The sequence below is a fragment of the Pseudorca crassidens genome, chromosome 11 (genome assembly GCF_039906515.1).
Source record: "Pseudorca crassidens isolate mPseCra1 chromosome 11, mPseCra1.hap1, whole genome shotgun sequence".
Taxonomy (NCBI): Eukaryota; Metazoa; Chordata; class Mammalia; order Artiodactyla; family Delphinidae; genus Pseudorca; species Pseudorca crassidens.
This window is the reverse complement of record NC_090306.1, coordinates 63,160,848-63,182,185: the sequence shown is the minus strand read 5'-3', so window position 1 is coordinate 63,182,185 and position 21,338 is coordinate 63,160,848. Positions and strand designations below refer to the sequence as shown.

At 38.1% G+C, this 21,338-nt stretch overlaps 1 protein-coding gene and 1 long non-coding RNA gene across 2 annotated transcripts in view; both read right to left on the bottom strand.

The window, feature by feature from the left end:
* Positions 1-21,338, bottom strand: part of LOC137202875 (uncharacterized) — a 140,825-nt gene that overhangs the window by 84,620 nt on the left and 34,867 nt on the right. The gene's annotated exons all lie outside the window — the stretch shown is intronic.
* ATXN7L3B (ataxin 7 like 3B) lies at positions 17,551-21,284 on the bottom strand. The gene has a single exon (XM_067697364.1). It carries the CDS (start codon positions 20,933-20,935, stop codon positions 20,642-20,644), a length of 294 nt encoding a protein of 97 aa, XP_067553465.1. The 5' UTR covers positions 20,936-21,284; the 3' UTR covers positions 17,551-20,641.

The following is a 21,338-nucleotide window of genomic DNA, read 5'->3' as shown; positions in this document are numbered from 1 at the left end:
TCACTTTCCATTATTTAAAGAACAATATCTATTTTGCCTGTTCGTAAGAATTATATGTTGCAATGAATATAAATCTTCTTCTGAAATTCAGAAGAAGATTTATATATATTAGTACCCTTTACTCACCCTTCAATTACTCGTCCCTTATGTAAGATATTCCATTCTGAGTATCTTCTCTGAATCTGTGATGGTGATTCCTTGCTCTCAGAATAATTAATCTTTCAGAATCTGTATCACAAAATCTACAATCAATATACCAGCCACCCTTCACTCATTTGTATTATATTATACTCAGAGTGCTTAGAGAGCTATAAAAAATATATGCACTTGCCAGGGGCAGTATTGTTGCTTTTTCTGATTCCTTCTGAAGTCTGTGATGTAATTAATCTGAGCTTGGTGCTCTGTCAACTTCAATAATCCTGATGACCTTATTACACTCTCCAGTGGAGAGTTAAGTATTAAGCGAGCACCTGAGGGAATTAGATTCTACTGTCATCTTTACAAACCAATGTTTTTAGAAACTGTTTCACCCCCTTGTGTATATGAGAAGTTGTATATTAAACTGAGGATGAATAGAACTGTTGTGTTTGCCAACTCATTTTCATAACTGGGGGCTGGGTGGGGGAGGAGAGCTAGTGAGGATTCTAACAAGGAAGAAGAAAATTAAACTGCATCTGTGTAGGTAAAACCAAGAGTCTATTTTCATTATTAAAGCTGTTTGTCATTGCAATAACCACTGGTTGTTGTCTCAGGGAAGTACTGTACATGACCACAGATTTAGAAAACAGCTTCTCCATTTCTCTTTGCTGCTTTTGACTTGGTAGCCGGGATGGCAGCGTGGAATAATAATAAATTTTGGCATGCAGATTTGAACAGTGAAGGAAAAGGATGAGGAAAATAATGGCAGTGGCGTAAGCCCATGTTAAATTTATGCAAAAATATGGTTAGCCAAATGATGAACAGATGCAGCTGAGTATTTCCATCATTTTTGTTAAATATCCTGCAAATGATTCTGGCTGGTTATACAGGAAAATTGCATCAAAATGAAGTGTGTACATGAGTAAAATATTAATGACTGATCTCCATTCAATAGGCTATAGATAATACAGCTGTTTTTAGCTGTAAGTTATGGAAACATAACTTACTTTTTCTGGGGGTAGGGGGAAGAAAACTTCCCATTTTGCTTTATTTCCATCTCATTTTCTATTATTCTTTTCTTCCCTTAGTTTTCTGACACCTCTTTCTTTTAGGAGTATCTCCAACACCCACACAATCTTCCTGAGTAATAGGAGTCAGCACATGTAAACTTTATTTAGACTTCTGGCAATGTGTGTCGTTCATGAGTGGTGACATCTTGGGGAGGAGCCTATTAGGGTCTCAGTGCCTGAAGTAGATTTTAGGATGGGAGGCTACGTGTCTTTGGCTCCTAAGTCACAGCTGCCATGAGGCCAGGAGTAGACAGGAAACTAGGGACTGGCCCCACTTCCCATAAAAGCTTGGCCAAGCGTGGGTGGTAATGATTAAATCAAGATTGTCTTTTTGAGGGATGAATAAAGGCATATAAGGAGTAAGGCAGGACGAGGGTAGGCAGAAGGCTAAAAATGAACAGAGAAAGTAGTAAGTAAAATCTGTGAAGCAGAAGTGGTTGAAAATAAACAGAAAATTCAAGTGGAGCAAAAGAGCGAGAAGTGAATTGCTAATTTATAATAATGGCATAGATATGTAGCCAGACACTGTAGGAAGATCATTTCATATACCATCTCATTCAGTTATCACTGCACTCCTACAAGTATTATAGAATCTGTCCAAATCCTATTGATGTGGAAAACGGAAGTTCAGGGACATTAAAAACAGGCAAACAAACACATCTAAGATTATATAGCTGTTTGAACCCAACACTTTGGCCCCAGAACCCATACTCTTGAGCACTGTGACCGTATTGCCTTCAGTAACACCTGTAGTAGTGAGAGAAAATCTGGGAAAGTGACTGAGTCATAATAGTACCAGAAATGGACAGTAGGTAGCAGCTACTTTCACTGAGATCTGTTCTATTTCACAGAGTTTTCTAAATCCTTAAATTATAATTCTGGCTATGAAACTCATCCTTTTCTTCTGTGAGACCTGGCTGTATGGTCCTCAGGCCTCCAGCATTCTTACTTGTTGGAGTATTCTAAAATAATATAGGGATAGGCTTGAAAGAAATGCGAAGATATGGGGACAGAGTGGTCCAGGCAGAGACAGTAAAAAGTATAAATGCCCTGAAATAGAAATAAGACTGTTCTAGTCTTAGCAAGAAGTCCAGTTTAGCTCTATTATAACAGAGATTCTATGCTATCTCAAAGTCCCTAAATCTTAGAACTGTGAGAGTGACTGACACGTAGGAAGGGTTCAATAACCACTTGTTGAATGAATAAATGAATGAAAAAGTACATGAACAAAAAATGAACAATATTTAGGCACCAGGCGTTGGTGAATGGAAGTCAAATGTTACCAAAATGGCAATAGGAGAGGAAAAATAGCTTGAGCATTTAACATGAGAAAACTTCTTTAATTCACCAATCTGTTCTTGATTAGCCCCACTTCTTTGTTTATATTTTATTGTACCCAATAGCCTCATGCTGTTTACTTGGCTTCAGAGACTTTGTATTTTTCCAAACAAACATACTGCTCATTAAAAAGGCCATTTCTAGCTTTTCATGAATGGGGAATAATGCCAGAATTTGACAACTTCATTTTATCAGGCTGCTCATCTGTGTAAATTTATTAGGATCATTTATTTCTAAATACCTTCCAGATTGATAGCTAAGTCAAAATCAAATCATTGCCAAATTGGCTACAGATACATTTTAATAACTTCAGTGTTCCTTACTACCAACTCTACAGACATGCTCTTTGACTAACTCAAGTTTTATGTTAGATAGTAATCCATCTTCAATATGAACCGTAATTATATGTAACTGTGCTCTCTAAGATATTAGAACTAACAGATTCATTGAAAATCTACAAGTAAAATACTTGACATCCACTTTGTCTTCTTTTTGATGCTTCTGATTTTCTCCCTACTCTAGTCATGTGCTTGTATTTCTTCAATGTATTGCGTGTGATCCATCTGGTGTCCTGAGTTCTGCTTCTGGGTCTGCTACCGGTGTTAAAGCTGTCAAACGTTTGCACAAAATATGGTAAAAAAAATCAATTTTTATTCACTCATTTTTCAGTGCAATCAATGAACGTTGGTCATAATACTATGAGAACTTGGCAGTACCAATCCGAGTTATAAGCACCAGGCTGTACTGAGAATCCTCCCTCTCTTCAGATGTTGAATTTTCAACCTTAAACCAAAACTCTTGGCTTTAGTGTGTAGGGACTCCCATAACAAAAATACCACAGACTGGATGGCTTAATCAACAGAAATGTATTTTCTCCATTTCTGTGGCCTAGAATTCCAATATCAGCAGGTTTTATTTCTTCTAAGTCCTCTCTCCTTGGCTTGCAGATGGCCATCTTTGTGTTATGTCCTCATGTGGACGTCCATCTATCTGTGAGTCTGCGTCGTAATCTCCTCTTCTTATGACACCAGTCATATTGGATTAGGGCCCATCTATCCCACCCATCTGACCTCATTTTATCTTAATTACCTCTTTAAAGGCCCAGTTTCCAAATATAATCACATTCTGAGGTACTGGAGTTAGGGCTTCAACATATAAATTTTGAGCGGACAAAAGTTCAGCCTATAACAATAGTATTTCCTCATGACATATCTCCTAGAAGAATCTTGATGGCCTTGCTGTACTAAATATCTAGACGTACCCAGCGTGCCTCAAACTCAAGTAAGGGCCTCTGCTACAAGCAGATGACTTTGATGGTTTTCAGAGGCTAAAGGGAAGAAATCAATGAGTAGACAGTTTTGCTACTCTAGAGGACCGACATATGTTAAGTTTTAATAAAGCCATTATACACTAAGTGTGTTTGTTTGCATGAATGTATGTGTGTAATTTTTTATCTTTACAACCAACATAAAAAGTTGGTTTTATAAATCCCACTGTACACATAAAACTATCAAGGCTTAGAAAATTATATGATGTGAAAGATGGCAAGATGATAGGCATAGGGCTGGACTTAAAAACCAGATTTCTATTATTTCAAAATCCTTACGCTTGCCATTGCATAGGACCATGTCTCTAAAGCCTAAACTCAGTTTTGACCAAACTCATGAGAAAATTATTAAATGAGACTCTCTGAAATATTCTTTTCATCTTTCGTATTTGCAGGCAATAACCTAGTGCTTTTGTTAAACTTATGGAGGTGACTCAACTGAGAAATTCAGTTCACGTAGGCTGAGAGTCAAAAGAGGTTATAAGACTTAAAATCTCAGCAAGGGAACAGCAAATAAGACCACCTGTGCTTACTACCGATGGTAATAGCAGGGTTCTCCTGCATCTTAAAGCCACACTAATTTAGAACCATTCAACTTAAATAGGATCTCTGTTACAAATGAAGTTTTTGTCCATTTGTCTGTAAATCACATCTGGCAAAAAGAGCCAGACAGTTTTTCCCAAAATTGGAAAATACATTTGTAATGGTTCGGCATACAAAAATTTGCTTTGAGATCTATGAGAGAACTATCTCAAGGGATGAGATAGTTATCCTGTAGTGTAATAGAAATATAAATAGAGGTTGTGAGACTGCCTGTACAAAGACACATGCAACACTTACTGAGATGCCATAAATAACTAATCGTTATTTTATCTAGAACCCCCAGATCAATAGTCACCGTGACATATTCTTAGGAATACTATTTTGGTGACTCAAACTGAGAAGTTAAAAATCTCCTCTTATTTGGACAGAGATATTTGTAGCATGAGAGGTAGAGTTAATAAGAATTGCCAATTCTAATTGTGCTGAGTAGGCCAGAAGTTTTAAATAAAAGGATATGCTATGTAATCCTTTCACTTTAGATTATATTTATAACCGAGTATCTTGCACCTACACAAAAGCAGTCCTGATAATTGGAAGAAAGTCTGTTAAGACTGAAAGCAGAAAGAATGACTTCTGTTATAAGTGACAAGTGATGGAACAGGAAATTACTTGCAAATTAATGAATGATTATGTAGCGAAAAATCATGATATAACAGAAAAATATCATATTTATCTCAGTGTACAATCTTAAATGAGATACTCTAACCCCATGATATTTATATCCTAAGGTTTTCCTCCATTTAAACTTTAGCATGAATGATTAAACTGAGTTCAATGACCTCCCCCCAAAAAGTATAAGACTAGGGAAATGAAACTTGTTTTTTTTTTTTTTTCTTTCTTAGCGGTACACGGGCCTCTCACTGTTGTGGCCTCTCCCGTTGCGGAGCACAGGCTCCGGACGCGCAGGCTCAGCGGCCATGGCTCATGGGCCCAGCCGCTCCGCGGCATGTGGGATCCTCCCGGACCGGGGCACGAACCCGTGTCCCCTGCATCGGCAGGCAGACTCTCAACCACTGCGCCACCAGGGAAGCCCGAAACTTGTTTTTGAGAGATCTTTCCTCGAAGGTATGTCATAATTGCAATATTTACACTTATAAAAAATTACAGTAAATATTATGCAATATTTAAATGGATTAATTGAACTGTGCATGTAGGAAAACATTATTTTTTTAGATTTCCAAACTATGGTTTGTACATTTACATATTTTGGTTACAAGAGACCACCTACTTTTCATATTGCTAAGTGATAATGGAATGGATTATTGATAAAAGGAATCATTACACAGCCCAAGTCCATAGAGAAAAAGAGAGGAAACACAGAAGAGGGAAACTATGCAAATTATGTAACTGTACTTTTTCCATGTTTAAAAAAAATACACGGACAAAAATTATGATGAAAGGGGTAAGTCAACTTGTTACATTTTACTGAAATTGGTATTATTTTGAGCTAGACACTTAGAATAGCACAGATATTGGCAATCTTGTGACAACAGTAGAATAGGCCTTTAGAATAAGCCGAGTACTTAATGGAGAAAATGTAAAGGGAAAGGAGAGTGAGTAAGCTCTCTTTGCCACAAGCTGTGCTCCTTCCCATGTCACACACTAAAATTTGTTTTATAATTATACTTACACATCTTACACACTTAAAAAAATATTTTAAGAGCAAAATAAATTGTCAAGTTCTCTCTGAAAGATTCTTCTGTTAGACAATCTCACTATGAAATCACTGCAGTACATGGATACATGTCTGTTACCAAATAAAGAAATAATACATGCAGAGAATTAACTTTTTTTTCCTCTAGAGAATATAATTGTTATGTAGCCTTTGAGCACAATTAAAATTCAATGAAAGATAACATCACAATAAAGGGTAATTCGTGAATGTTCCAGCAGATTTCTCCTGCTGAAGGTATGAGTGAACATCAGATATGCAGTTGCAATATTCATGTGCGTTGGCTGGCCTGAGGCAAATAACAAGAATAAAGCAGGTTGAAGTCCTGTCATATCTGAGTCCGTAATTAATTCTGACATCACTGTGAGGGTGTAACGGTTGAAATCCTTATCCCTCTTTTAGAAGTGAGAAAACCTGAGTCTGAGAGACGATATGCCAAAGATCACAAGACTCCTTTGTGGCAGCGCTGTGACTACCACATGCTCCTTATGACTACTCTGGAGTTTTCACTCAATCCCAAACCTTTACTTTGAAATAATCTAATAAATTGATTTGATCCCTCTGTGTGATTGCACTTGAATTTTTTTTTTTTTAGATCAGAGGCTCTTTTCATTAAATGACACTCAGAAACCATTTCACTGATTCTCAAGCTGAACTGTTCAGTAATTGGTTGACCTGTGGCAAAACCACAGAATTAAAAAGAAAGAACAAAATCGTTGGGGGAAAACGGAGAGCATTTAAAATCATAGCTTAAGTGATTTATAATCTAGTTATTATCTTCATAATAAATGAATTGTCTTTGTTCTCAAGTCTCAGAAATAATGTTGCCAATGTGTGAACACTTTTGAAAAGTAATTGTTTAAAAAATTCTATTCAAAAATGACATTTATCAGGCACATGAAATTATCTGCTGCTCTAAATAGACCTGAGATTTGGCCACTATTATTTGGTCACTGAAAGAAGTGAATCAAGATTTAAAATTTCACTCAGTTTCCATAATGGCAAGAACAGATACACTGGAATTGTTAAAATCTTAGGAGTAATTTAATTTTAGCAAGCACAACTGTAAAAATAAACAGTAGGATATATAAGCAATGCAGATCAATGGAGAAATGTTTTAAAGCCAGTTTTTTTTCCTGTTCCAATGGTTTCATTGTAGCTCTCTAAGATTTGTTAGCTGCTTTTGTTGTGGTGTTGTATGTTTTGTTATAAGCTTTCCTTTTGTTGTATTCAGCTACCAAATCATGTTTGTTTTTCTATGTAAAATTAAAATGTACAATTTGTGACTAAATCATCATATAATAGTCTACCTTTGCAACCTAGCACTTCAGCTTTTTACAAAAGTTGTGATGATCTCATTAATGCTGTCCCCAAAAAAGAGAAAATAATCAAACTTTAATTGCCAAGATACTTTTTAGAAAATGAAAGTTATGAGATGAATAGTAAATTATCTCATTTGCTTTTTGCAACCAAACAGAAACCTTCACGTTTCACTGTTTAAATTCACAATGTATTAGGCAAAAAAGGACAAGTAGTACATTGCTATTTCTTAAAAATAACTTTAAAATGTCGTGATTTTTAAGAGATATTGAATTTGTTTAAATGTGTGAAATCTTACATTTGTAAAAAAAAAAGTAGATTAAAAACAAAAAACCTAATTTTTAAATTCTGCAGAATAAAAGCCTGGAATATACAAATATCTAGGAAGATTTTATAATTAAAATAATGGTAAAAGAATTTTGTTCCTCCTTGACAAGAGCAAAATGAATCCATCGTTTTACTCTTGGAATTAACATAACAGAATATTATTCAATTCAATATTTACTTTTTATTCTATCATTTCTTCTATCAATATTTATTGAGTATCTATTATGTGCCAGATATTGTGCTGAGCAGTATATAAGACAACGATCATCAGTTCTCATGAAATTTAAATTCCAAAGGAAAATTCTAGAGTTTGTAAGGAGTTGTGCTTAATATGCTCATCTCCATTAGTAATGGGGGAGATGAGAGTGATGTGGGTAGAACTTTTGAGACTGAGGTGGTAGGGTGGTGTGGTATTGTGGGCAGGGGAGTGATGATTCAAAAGTGCCCAAGTAAGTGCCACAAAGAGTGGTGCTGTCACAATCTGTTGTTATTCCCATCTCACATATTACTGATAAATTTTCCCTATGAATGGAAATAAAAGTCCCCAACCAAGAGTCTTAAATATCTTGCTTCGATCAAAACAAGGCTGCAGGTCCTGGGATAACACTGTTTTTCCATAAACATAAACGCTCTGGAGAACTCCACGATTTGGTAGATAGGGGCTTTTTGTGTATTATTTATATGACACCTAGTCACACTGAACTTGTACAACCCTGCTCCCTGAAGACCAGAAAAGAGAGTAAACAGGAGATGCTGTCCTTGGAAACTCCATCCTTATCCTCATAACAGCTTAGCAACCAGGGTACTAAGGGGCAAAGTGAAAGCACAGTCTGTAAACGGGTGGCTTCTAAACATGGCAGCCGCCCCCTGGTTTACACACTTTTTATAACCAACACCTTGAAGGGGTGAGACAGGGCTGTGAAAACGATGGGATATCACTCCTGCAATTAAGCTACTTGTGGACTTTGTGTTCATAAAAAGGGAGATTACCCCGCGTGGGCCTGACCTAATCATGTCAGTCCTTAAAAGAGAGTGAAGCAACAGAGATGTTCTCTTGTTGGCTGTAAGCTTTCGTGTTGTGAGAGAATGGGAAGGTGGGCTCTAGAAGCCGAGAGCCACTTTTTTTGGGAGAGGGCGAGGGGTAGAGTGACAAAAAGGCTGATCCCACCTCTCTACTTGCATGATATACCATTACCTCTGAAGTAGCCATAACTTCCTCTGCATTCTCACAGTTATGCACAGCTCTAGACACAGAGCCTTACCATCTTCGCAGAAAATTTTATTAAATAACACAATCTATAGTATTTTATGTCCATCAATAAAAGGTAACGTTCAAGGCCTGGAACATTATCCTCATCCAAGCACCATGACTAACCATAAACTGAATATAACAAGCTGTTCTGAATTACTCCTGCCCAAGCTCTGCTTAATGACACTGCCTGCCAATACCTATGAGTTGCTAAGTGTTACCTGCCGTATAGCATTGTTTATGAGTATCACCACAAATTATGTGATTTGGTCTCATATTACAAACTGCCTGTGGTTTTGCCACCTAGACACAGGTAAAGCTTGAAGTCTGAACAATTTGCTTTCACTCACAAGTGCTCATATGGGACTCCCAGAGCATATAATAATGGTTCAAGGTTAGATTGTTCCAATTCATCCCTGTCCATTCTTCACTCCTACTCACATCAAGCACGGAAGCTCCAGCTTCAGATATCTTTAACCCTTTGATTTTCCATATATTTCAAATTACTCCATTAGCTAATCCACTGTACATTTTTGACTGTATGTCCATGCAGTTCATACCTTTATTTCTAACTTCTGATTACATACTATTTTCAAAACAGAATGTTACAAGTAGACAACACTTTCTTTGTAGATTTGGTCTCACAACCTTCATCACAGTTTGGCCCTCAATCTCTTTTAAAAACATCTCTCAATTCTTCTGTGAGTTACAACTAGGGTAAACAGATAGCTTATTTTCCAAAACATAACACTTTTGAAAGGACAGGGGGACGATATCAATAATAACTGAATAACAGTTGTAAACCAAGACTCTCCCAGGAAGACCAGGATATGTGGTCATTCTTTGGGTCTTGTTAAGGCAGGAAGTCTGATAAATATTTGCACACACCCACAAGATAAAGTAGCTTAATTATCTTTTTCCACCTGAACCTAATAAATGTTCCTAATATACCACTTTCTGGGCCTGAAGTCCCCCCTTAGGCCTATCTCATAGCTTTCCCAATAGTAAAAATTATAACTGTTATAGATCAGTTAGCATTACTTTTATGGGGAGTGGATTTTGGACTATACTATGGATTATTCTTTCCCTAGCTAATAAGAAACAACCTATAATTAACACTAGACAAACCAGTTGGAGTTTTTACTTTTTTATATATTCTCTGTGAGAATATTATTCTAATAGCAATGGTTTTATTAAACTACTGTTTTTGTGGCCCACTGACATTACTCAGAAGAAAAGAGTTATTACAGATAATGTTGCTGATAAATTGATGATGACAAAAATCAAAGTCTCTAAAAATTTTATGAAGAGTCATTAAATCTATTGGGGGTAATTCACTGACTGTAAATACAAAGCTCTTGAACTAAAATTTTAGCTGAATGGGAAGTGGGAAAAATGTTGATGCTGAGAAACTGGGAAATAGTATATGAGACAAGTTAAAAAATACTTTAACTGCTACACTGCAAATGCAACTGAGCAGTTCATTATAGGCAGTCATTCTGAAGTGATAAAATGATAAACTGAATTACTTCATACTTTCCACTTATCTTTTCAGACTGCCGTTTCTGTCCACACTGTAGAGCCCTCTTAAATGAACATTAAACTTTTTAACAAAAGGATGGATCCTTTACAACTGATCTAAAGATATGCAAACAGAAGACTAGTGCCATCTATTGGAATATATATTGCCTTTAAATGCTTAGGGGCAGAAGGATGATATACTTCTCTTATCATTCCAGAGGCAAAAAAATCTCAGGGTTATAATTTAAGAAATAAATAGTTCTAAAACATCAACCTTTATAAAGGCATTACAATGTGCATGATATCATGTTTTTAAATTCTCATAATTTTAAATCACATAATTTATATATAGAAGAGCTCAGCCAAAAAAAAAAAAAAATTCCAGGGTCCCAAACATTCTAGGGATATGCTATTGGAGATTAAAAAACAGGATGAATGCAGACTTATTTTCTGCTTTCTCTCTAGGGCAGTAGTTCTCGACATTTAGAATGCACTGAGGCATACGTTGAAAATGCAGCTTCTCAGACCTCACTTTGCATAAGATGAAATATGAGGTGCTTGTGGGACACACAGTTGGAAATATATAGTATTTCCTTGGACAGGCAGATCTGAAGCAGAGATGGGAGCTTGGTTTAGAATGGCACATTTCTAACCAAAAAGAGGTGTTTGAGATCTAGAGCAAAAGCCATAGAACAATTTACAAAGCAGAATTACAAAGACTCATGTGAAGGAGCCCATAACTTAACTGTGCCAAATTCTCTGCATTTAGATGGTAAAACTGATCTTGGGAATAAGATGACTTGGGTAGTTATTTTCAACATTTTATCATGGAATCAGAGAATGTCACAGGTGGAATGCAACCAAGAAATCGTTTCATTCGAGCTTATTAATTTATCAGTGAAGAAACTTGCCCAGAGAGATGAAGTGACCTAATTGGGGCCACAGAGTTTGTTGTCAAACTGATCATAATGTTTTTTCCCATCTGTTATACAACATCTAAATCAGCTTTTGAATCACTGTTGAATCCAGTACTAAGCAGACATAACACAACAAGCACATTTAATTCCAAAAGAAAATTTAGCTGTAAGGGAAGTACTTAAGAGACCAGCACTCATCTACCTTCAAACTATAGAAATGGCTGCTCTGCAAATAAGGCCTTGAACTGTAATAATTCATACAGCAGCAAGAGCGGAAGCAGCTTAGCTAGCCTTTCTCTGAACTGGGTGGATTTAAAGTTATAACTCCTGTGCGTATTTACGGGTATGTGCATGCTTGTGCGTATGTCTGAAAACAGAAGGAGCTGGGGGATAAGAATGCAGTGGGAGCAGAGTAACTTTAGGTGATAAAATCACATTAGAAGTGGAGAGGTCACCTTGTATTTAAAAATCAGCACATCATCTTGCTGATCTAAGGTTAAACTTGCAGGTGAAAGGTGTTATTATATTGATGTGAGTTTGTTTTCTTAGAGCTCTGTGGAATTATATCTCTAATTATGATTTATCTATTTACCTGATAAAATCCAAGTAAGGGGTTTATGCCAATAATAAGGGTGACCATCTAACGGAATAATCCTTTCTAAGTCTGTATCAGTTCATGACTGTATTAGTTTTCGATTGCTGCATAACTACTTATCACAAATCTAGCTGCTTAAGACAGTCCTCACTTAGGAATCTCACATTTCTCTAGGTCAGAGGTCAGGGAATGCTTGGCTGAGCCGCCTACTAAGAGTCTCCAAGGCCAAAGGCAAAGTGTCAGCTAAACTGGGCTCTTATCTGGAGGCTCTGAGGAAGAATCAGCTTCCAAGCTCATTCAGGTTGTTTGCAGAATTCAGTTTCTGTGGCTGTAGGTCTGAGGTACTGTTTCCTTGCTAGCCGGCAGCCAGTGGCTACTCTCAGCTCCAAGATGCACCCACATTCCTTCTCACTTGGCCCCCTTCATCTTCAAAGCTAGCAATGGTGCATCAAACCCCTCTCACACTTCAAATCTCTGTGATGTCTTCTCCTACCAGATGGAGAACACTGAGTTTTTTAAGTCCTCACCTGCCTGGGGACAAGTCTAGCCAAATAATCTCCAAATCTTAAGGTCAACTGATTTGGGATTTAATTACATCTCCAAAATCCCTTTACAGCAATATTTAGATTACTGTTTAACTGAATAACCAGAAGACAAGAATCTCAGGGGACAGTCTTTAGAATTCTGCTTGCCACACAACATTTTATCTATGGCACAAAATACTGAGAGCATTCTTTGTACTCTCGATATTTTGAAATATCTTGGCAACATCCTTTAAGGTCAAGTATACTGGGCACTTCACTTCCTCTGAAACATCTTTATCCTTTTTATCACAACCAGTTTCCTCACTTATGTTGGTAATTCCACCTTCATTAAGTTCCTCTGGCTGCATACCTTGGGTCTCTAGGATGCTGGCAGTGTCAACCACTCCTATGATCAGCCATCTCCTAATCTCATCAAATCTCACTTTCAGTGTTATCAAAATTAGTACTCTTTTCTTGAAAGTAGAATGATTAGATGCAGAACATGATAGCGGTAAGTAAACTCTTTTGAAAAATAGATGTTTCTTTTATTGCAAATTTATATTTTGTGAGAATGCTGAGGGACCCAAACTCTATTAGGTGGCCAAGAAGTATATTATCTTGGGCACATTATATAATTTTCAGGCAGAGGTTTCTCTAACAGGGTAGGGTAACTATTTGAAAGCAAGAGTATAAGTACCATTTCCAGAGGAAATGATGATGATGATAATGTTATTATTTTAATTTATTTATTTCACCTCAGGCCAGGGCAGAGGCTTTCTTATCTGTTGTTTCTGCAGTCAGGAAGATCTCTGTTTCTCTCCTTTTACTCTGCCCATCCTTTCACTAAGGATGTAAAGATTATCTCAGGTATCCTGTATTTATGGGGAGTGTAATGAGTGGTCTCAATTTGTGATGATGGAGGCCTAATCTCCCATTCTCATGTGGAAGTTCCTGGTTTCCGTATGTCCTCCCGTGCAGCCCCATTTTCTGTTTTCACTTGTGTCTCTGCTCTGTGTTTAGTGTGTGTATGTATGTGTGTAGAAGAGAGAGCTATTTCCCATACTTTCTTGGGAGGATAGCAAAACACTTAATAGCATCTTTGTTCCAGTTTAATCAGCATCCAGGTTCTTTTTGCACTGAGAAGTCTTTTTCCAATATCTAGACCACGATACACATAGAAGTGGAAGTCTAGCTCACGTTTTTGGTATACATTTTGTTACATATGTACATATCCCTAAACAATATATAGCATTGTTCTGCATATTGTTAAGCTTCAAATGAAAGGTATCAAATTATAAGAACAAATATTTTACTAAATATTTTATTTGTGCAGCCCTGGTTATTTTCACTTCTGCATGGGACTATATATTTTTAATGGGTAGTTATACCACTTTCAATTTTTTCCTATTACAGACAGTGCTACAAGAGGTGGAAATATTGGTGTATTGGTTATGCATATCAACTGCAATAGATATTTCCAAATTGCTTTCCCAAATATTTTTATTATATTACAGTCCACCAGCAATGTACGAGACTTTTAATTGCTCCATGTACCTGTCAGAGTTGATATCATCACCCTTTCTTAACTATGCTGAGTGGTATAAATTGATATTTAATTTGCTTTTAGCTTGTACTTCTTCAAAACTAAGTGAAGTTTTCACATCTTTTCTGTCATTTGGATTTCTTAAATCTATAAATGAGCTGTGTTCTTTTACTTCGTCCATTTGTCATTTGTATAATTATTTTGCCAATAATCTTTTATCGGTTATAAGAACTGTAACACTTCTACTAGCATGTTATGGCATTTTGTTGTTGTGTGTTTCTAGTATGACAGTGCATAGAAAGTTTTACTTTTATTACGGCTCAACATACCAATCTTTTATGTTTGATGCTTTTATTTACTTAAGAAAATTTCCCTTGCCTACAATTATGAACATATCCTCGTATATGTCCCTCTAAATGTTTGATGTTTTACTTTACTACAGTAAGTCTTAAATCCTCACGGAAATTAATTTTTGTGTCTGGAGTACAGTTTTAGTATTTATGGCTAATCTATTCCAGAACAATGTAACAGTTTATAGTCTACTGACTATACTACCAGTTTAGTCATACATCAAGATGACAAAAATGTGTTTGTTTTTCCATCTAATTCTGAACTATCTTCTATTCTCCTGTTTGTTTCTGCACTACAACCACACTAGCTGTTCATCAAAAAGATCTTGTCGATACTTGCGCCTTGCTTTTCATATAAATCTTAAAATTAGCTTATCAAGTTCCATGAAAATGTCCATTTGGATTTTAATCAAGGTTACTTATATATATTTGGAGTGATGATACTGAGCCTCCTATCCATGAACATCCCATTAGTCTCCATTTATTTGGGTTTCCTTTCTTATGACTCTTCATTTGAGTTTCCTTTAACATTCCAGATGAAATTTTTCTCATTTGCTCCACAAAATTTTACACCACTCTTGTTACATTAGTATTACATAGGACCATATGTACTTTTGTTGCATTACATTATAAATGCACCATTTAAAATTTTTTATTGTCCTGATTTTGGATCCTGATCTTATATCCAGCAACTTTAATATTCAGCAACTTTACTGCATTCTATCATTACCTGCAGTGGTATGTTCATAGATTGTACACAATTATCCATTTAGGTATCATCTGAGAATGAGAATTTTGTTTCTTCCATTCCTGCTTTTAAATGGAATGCTTCCAAGTATTTACCATTAAGCAAAGCAGTTGTAGATCTTGATACATATGTTATCAGTGTATGGAAGTTCTTTAGGCCTTGTTTCTATATGGTTAATGAGTATTTTTAAAGTTAATAGTTGGTATTGAATTTTACAAACTATTTTTCTGTATTGAAATCTTCACATAGTTTTTCTCTAATGGTGATGCAATGGTTTTTTTGATTTGAATTTTATTTATTTTTTATACAGCAGGTTCTTATTAGTTATCTGTTTTATACATACTAGTGTATATATGTCAATCCCAATATCATTCATCACAGCACCACCACCACCCCGCCCCATGATGCAATGATTTTCTGAGTCAAAATCTTTCCTAGGGTTAACCTGACTTGTTGATAAAGTTTATTTTTGATATTTTAAAGGAGTTGGTTGCCTAACATCTTCATAATACACTTAGCCTATAATGATTTTTGTTTCTTGCTATATTGTTTGTAAAACTCAGTGTCTAGAGTTTTTTTGTATATTTGGGTAGAGATGGGATTTTTTTTTAAGTTCTAATAGTTAAATTACTACATTTATTAAATTTTAAGGTTAAAAATAAAAACTCCTTGAGTCACTTTTGATAAATTATATTGTTAAATATATTTTCCATTTTCAGTGTTTTCACTCAGTCTTAAAGTTTTCATCAGTATCACAATTTTTTCACTCTGCAATTTGTCTTTTAAAAAAATTAGTCCTTTCATTTATTAAAAATTTTCTTGCTTCAACAAAGTGCACTGGCCTTGCACTAGCATTCTACTTTTGCTTCTGTTGCTTCTGTACTTTTGTTTTTGAACTGTGGGCAAGTCTTTGCTGCCAAACATATTTTCTCATTTCTGAAATGAATTTAGTATTTCCTTTCCAGCTCACATATTTCCACTAAGGCTCAAGTAATAATGATTGAAGTTTTCAAAATGGAAAAAACAAAACCAAGGATTTACAGGTTTGTCTACAATAGCTTTCTGAACAATTGCCTCCCTTATAACAAATATTTTCTTTCAGAGCATCACGGGCATCTTTGGGAACATGTGTAAGAATCAAAAAGTTTGTGCCCTCCACAGCAGGGTGAAACTTTCACATGTGATGTTATCTCTGAGAACCAGCAATTCACTAACCATGATAATTGAAGACTAATATGAAAAGATGTTTAAAGAAAGCTCTTCCAGAATCCTTAACTACTTGAGCATAGTTCATTTTCTTTGTCAACATCAAGCAACCATGTATTAGGTTCCTGACCTCATGCTACCCGCCAGTTAAAACCAAGTATGTAGGGAGTTAAAAGGTATGTGATTTCTTTTTCTTTTTAAATATAATGATCATTAGTTAGAAAACACGAAAATAATCTCAAAAGTCGTACTGTCAAGTGGATTTAGTAGAGCACTGAGGTCTTGCAAATACCTCATTTCAGAAAAGTAGGTTAGCATGAAATATATCAATTCAAATCTAAACATGAAATAGGATCCAAAAGGATTTGCTGCAGCTGCGTATGAGTGTTAGGTGACTTAACACCATGTCACATGTCAATGAAGTCCCCTGAGATATCCTACTGCAACTGGTTTCCTCTGATCCCATTTCTATAATTTTTATTCATCTAAATATTATTTCCAATTTGGGACTGTTTCTTTAAAGAACTAGAACATTTAGCAAACTAGTGATTTGATCAACACTAAGGAGCAATATGTACAATTTCTAAGGAAGTGCTCCAACTTTGGAATAGGAACTGGAATAAATGAAAAATCTCTGAATTATCTAAAAACAAAATGACAGACCTAAATAGTTGGAGTAAAATGAAAAGTATTGGAAACAATTACCTTTAGAAAGGCTGACTCATCTTTGCTATGAATCATTTGCCTCTTGAGAGCAAGAGCAGTATTAGATCAAAATGGTGGCAAAGTGTATATATTGATAGCTTGAGTGCCATTTAAATTGAACTATCCTTCACACTGGACTCAGTGACAGGATTGCATTGTATTTATTTTACCACCTTCTTGTTATGGTAAAGGGAAGATTGTATACAGTTTGTTTCTTTCACTGGATGTTGCAGAAAGCTAAATGTGCAGTATTAGATGGAGAAACAAAGTTGGGCAAAATTCCTCTATCTGATAAAACTCATTCAGGAGAAAGTAACTAAGGTTCAACATTTATTTCACTACGTGAATACCCAAGAAACGTACAATTTTAAAAGATGAACATAGAGTCCAAATAAAGTCATTTTTTAAAATTTTGTTTATTGTAATTGTTTACCAATGGGGAGACGCAGTTTATTTACACCAGCAGCCATGGGGCAAGGGGAATACACAGTTAGTTAGCAACCTGTATAGGATGGACTACTTATGCAAAAATAAGACTCTCCAAAACAAAGGACAATGGTGAGCTTCACTACACTTCCCCGATGATCCCAGCATGCGATAATGCCAGGCAATGGCCCCTGGGCATGCGGTGGTGTGAACTAATGTATGGAAGAAAAAGCCACAAACCACAGAAATTTGTAAAGAACCCCTTCCCCCCCATACACACACACACTCAGATACATAATAGAATTACAGGGTGATCAATACACTTAATTGAGGAGATTAGGACAGGAATTCTGCTGTTAAGAGGAAAGATAGGGAAAGGGAGAATTCCTAACCACTGTTAACTATATGGTAGGGAGCATTCTCTCCCCCAAAAAGAAGAGTTAGTTTGTCCCCTCAGGGCACCTGTTGGACCTAGCCCACCTCATACCCAACCAGGACCGGGGGCTACTGCCCTAATAATGGGGAGCAAAAAAACAAAAACACAAACCAAGAGGGAGGTAATATGAACCAACCATTACTCAAAACTATTTCCACTTCTCCCTCCTCTAACCAGGAGAAAAGACCAAGGAAACAGTAATGTCACAATCTGAGCTCCCTCTCTGAAGGAGGAGTGGACCATGGCCTTACCTTCAGCCTGTTTCCCAGATATTATCTTTAAGTAGGCCAGAGTCTCACTTAGACCCTCCTTTCCTTCTGCATCCCCTCAGAAGGAGATGTCTCTAAAAAAGGCAAGGGCAGATAACCCAAAATTATTTCAGTTCTTGCCAAGGTTTGACTTTTTAAACAGTTATTACAACTCTTGGATTGAAGACCAATCTGTAGCTAGGCCCTCACCCTGAGCGGGACAACTCTAGAGGGAGAATGCAATAATAAACAGTCTTGAGGCCCTATTACTATGCTTCCCTTAACCCTCTAGAGTATGTAACCCGAATCAGTCCATACAGTCCAAAAAGTTCCTTCTGGGATAAGGAAGGATACATGCACAGCAAGGGTTAGAGAAAATGGATCAGAACCTACTCTGTCCCTGTGTCACTCAGCCTTTACTGCTTTTCTGCTTAGGTCCTAAGGGGCAGTATCCAAGTGGAGGTGGGAAGATGTAACTCCTCAGGAAGTAAGACACAGCAGGAAGGCATACCAGCAAGGCAGTCCTACAGAGGAAATGCTTAGGCATGACACTGCTTTTCATATACAAAAAATTACTTTCTCTTCCCATCCTAATCCCAATAGAGGGAGCCATAAGAAAGATTCTGCTCTGACTCTCTCTCAAAAACAAGAAAACAAAACAAAACAAACTTAAGAGAAGCCAAGGAAAGGGAAACTGGGCAGGCTTCAGAAGTAGGAGCATCAAGAGAGAGAAATTGAAACTGGTCAGCGTGAATGTAGAGCGGCAGGCAGCACCCGGGGTGATGAGCTGTACCAGATAGGCATGGAGCAGGGGACTGGAGGAACATGGGGCCAAGCCAGAAAAAGAAGGCTGGGCCCCTTACTGGGGCACAGAATGAGGTAAGAAAACATTTCAAATAAAGCAGCACCGCTCACCTTGGGGCTCCCACCCCTATATACTTCATAAACTTCAATCAGGGAGTCAAGTGGAGGGTACTTTTGATACCCAGCTCACACTTCCTATCCTCCCCTATCCCATTGCCTAAAACCAGAGGGTTTCTGGGGGCCATTTCCTGACTTCCAACAAAAGGACAGCTCTTGTTGTCAAGAGGTCCAAAGGGAACTGAGTGGAAAGGGCTGCCCTTCGGGAGGGGCAGAGAAGGTGGTGACAGTCTAGATGTTCACTGCAACGGAGCTCTGTGACTGCCCAACCCAAGGAACAGGGGCATTCAATAGGATGCTGCACAGTCAGATGAGAGTTGACCCAGTCCTGCTCCTTGGCTCCTAGCACTAACCCATTCACATTAGTGAGTGCAGCTGAAAAAGGTCCCCTCTGGGCTCAGCTTTCAAACCACAGCCTCCTGCACAGCCATGATGCTCTTCCATAGTTCACTCCTGCCCCGAAAATGGGAGGCAGGTAGTGACCTGGCACAATAACCAAGTCAGACCCATGGACTGGCTAGGTCACGAGTAACTCAAGAGTAGGAAAACGCCCCACTGAACTGTTGTCCACAGCATAATACATCCAGATATGAATCCTGCAGTCTGAAAGATCGTGCATAGTCGCAGAAGGCCCTGCTACCTCCCCAAGGGATCATAACTTAATCCTCAGCCTGCCTGGATAACCAAGTTATTCATCTGCTAAGCCTCTGCCACCAGGTGGGTTGCAAGAAACAGGGCTTTGTTCAGCAAAACGCTAGCCCATGTCCCCAACTCCGCTGAAGTCACTGTTAAATGCTGGACCTTTGGGAAACTGGTGGCTTTGAGCTTTTCTTCTTGTTGGCATCAAGACACAGAGCTTCTCCTACCAGATTCAGCTGGGAATTCTTTTTCTTGCCTTTCCCAGATTGGAATGATTAATATCCAGATCTCATAACTGACTTTCATTTGTCTTGGAGAAGCCCAAATCAGAGGCTCTGAGATCAGAGGTGCAGTCCCACTGAGGCCCAACAATTAAGGCCTGACCATCAGTTATGTCCAAACGGTCAGTTATCCAGAAAGCCCTTGACATCAGGCAGACAGAAAGGCTGAGGAACCAAAGAACTTTATATGCTGAGCACACAGATGCTCACCTGTGCACTGGGGACAGTACAGGGTTCTTGTGCACTTTCTGGTGTGTTTAGAAATCAACCACTGCGTGGCTTGCAGGATGCACAGCACAGCTCCTCCTGTCCAGGATTTCAAAGCTGATCCAAAGGTAATACACTTAAACAAGGATCCGATTTCCTAAATTCTCCACTCCAAGTTTTTAAAGGCTAGGTTCTTCAATGGGAACTGGGACTTTTGTCTGATTTTTTTTTTTTTTTTTTTTTTTTTTTTTACTTAGCTACCTAACTTCTCAAAACCACAGGACTGGTCTATGTTATTGTCCTGGTCACCCTCAGACTCTCATGTTGCAGCTACTGGAATTCCGGAGGTGAGCGTTGCAGCTGCTGATCAGGCCCATTCCCAGATTCTCCAGGAAGGGAGCAAAGCGGCAGGCGACACGCTCCTTTATCTTCCACTGGCTGAATGCCAAAATCCTTCACGCTACCAGTCTCTGCGAATTCCAGGTAGAAGTAGCCACACTTGACTGCCCGGTGCACCTCAAAGCAGAAGCCCAAACAGGAATCCTCTATTAGGTCTACGTATATCTCCTGAGCGATGGCCTCTAGCTTGTTAGTATCCAGGTTAGCCAACGAAATTTCCTCCATTTTAATCTGTACACGACCGTGGAGAGGGCGCTCGGATTACTCACAGCTGCACGGGCGGCAACACGTCGGGCTCGGCCGGCCGCGCCTAGGCCTACAGGCCTGTCAGGGCCGCGTCTTCAGCAGGGAGGGCGGAGGCGTCGCGGTGGCAGCGGCAGGGCAGCTGCAGCAACCAGCAGCGACTGCTCCGGAACCCCAGGTATCTCCGTTTCTTTTGGCGTCTCCCCGGATCTGGGACTTTCAGCTCGGGCTGGCCCCAGACTCACCGCCGCCAAACGGTCTCGGAGCCTCTCTCCGCTACCCCGGCCTCTTCCGCTTGCTGGTCCGGGTTTAGCCCAGCCTCCCCACTTCCGCTCCTCAGCACGCCTGCGCATTGGCCCCGCGCAGACTCGCCAGGTTCCTCCCT

Excerpts from the sequence above, each read along its gene's own strand:
- ATXN7L3B (XM_067697364.1), bottom strand. The coding sequence starts at position 20,935 with ATGGAGGAAATTTCGTTGGCTAACCTGGATACTAACAAGCTAGAGGCC.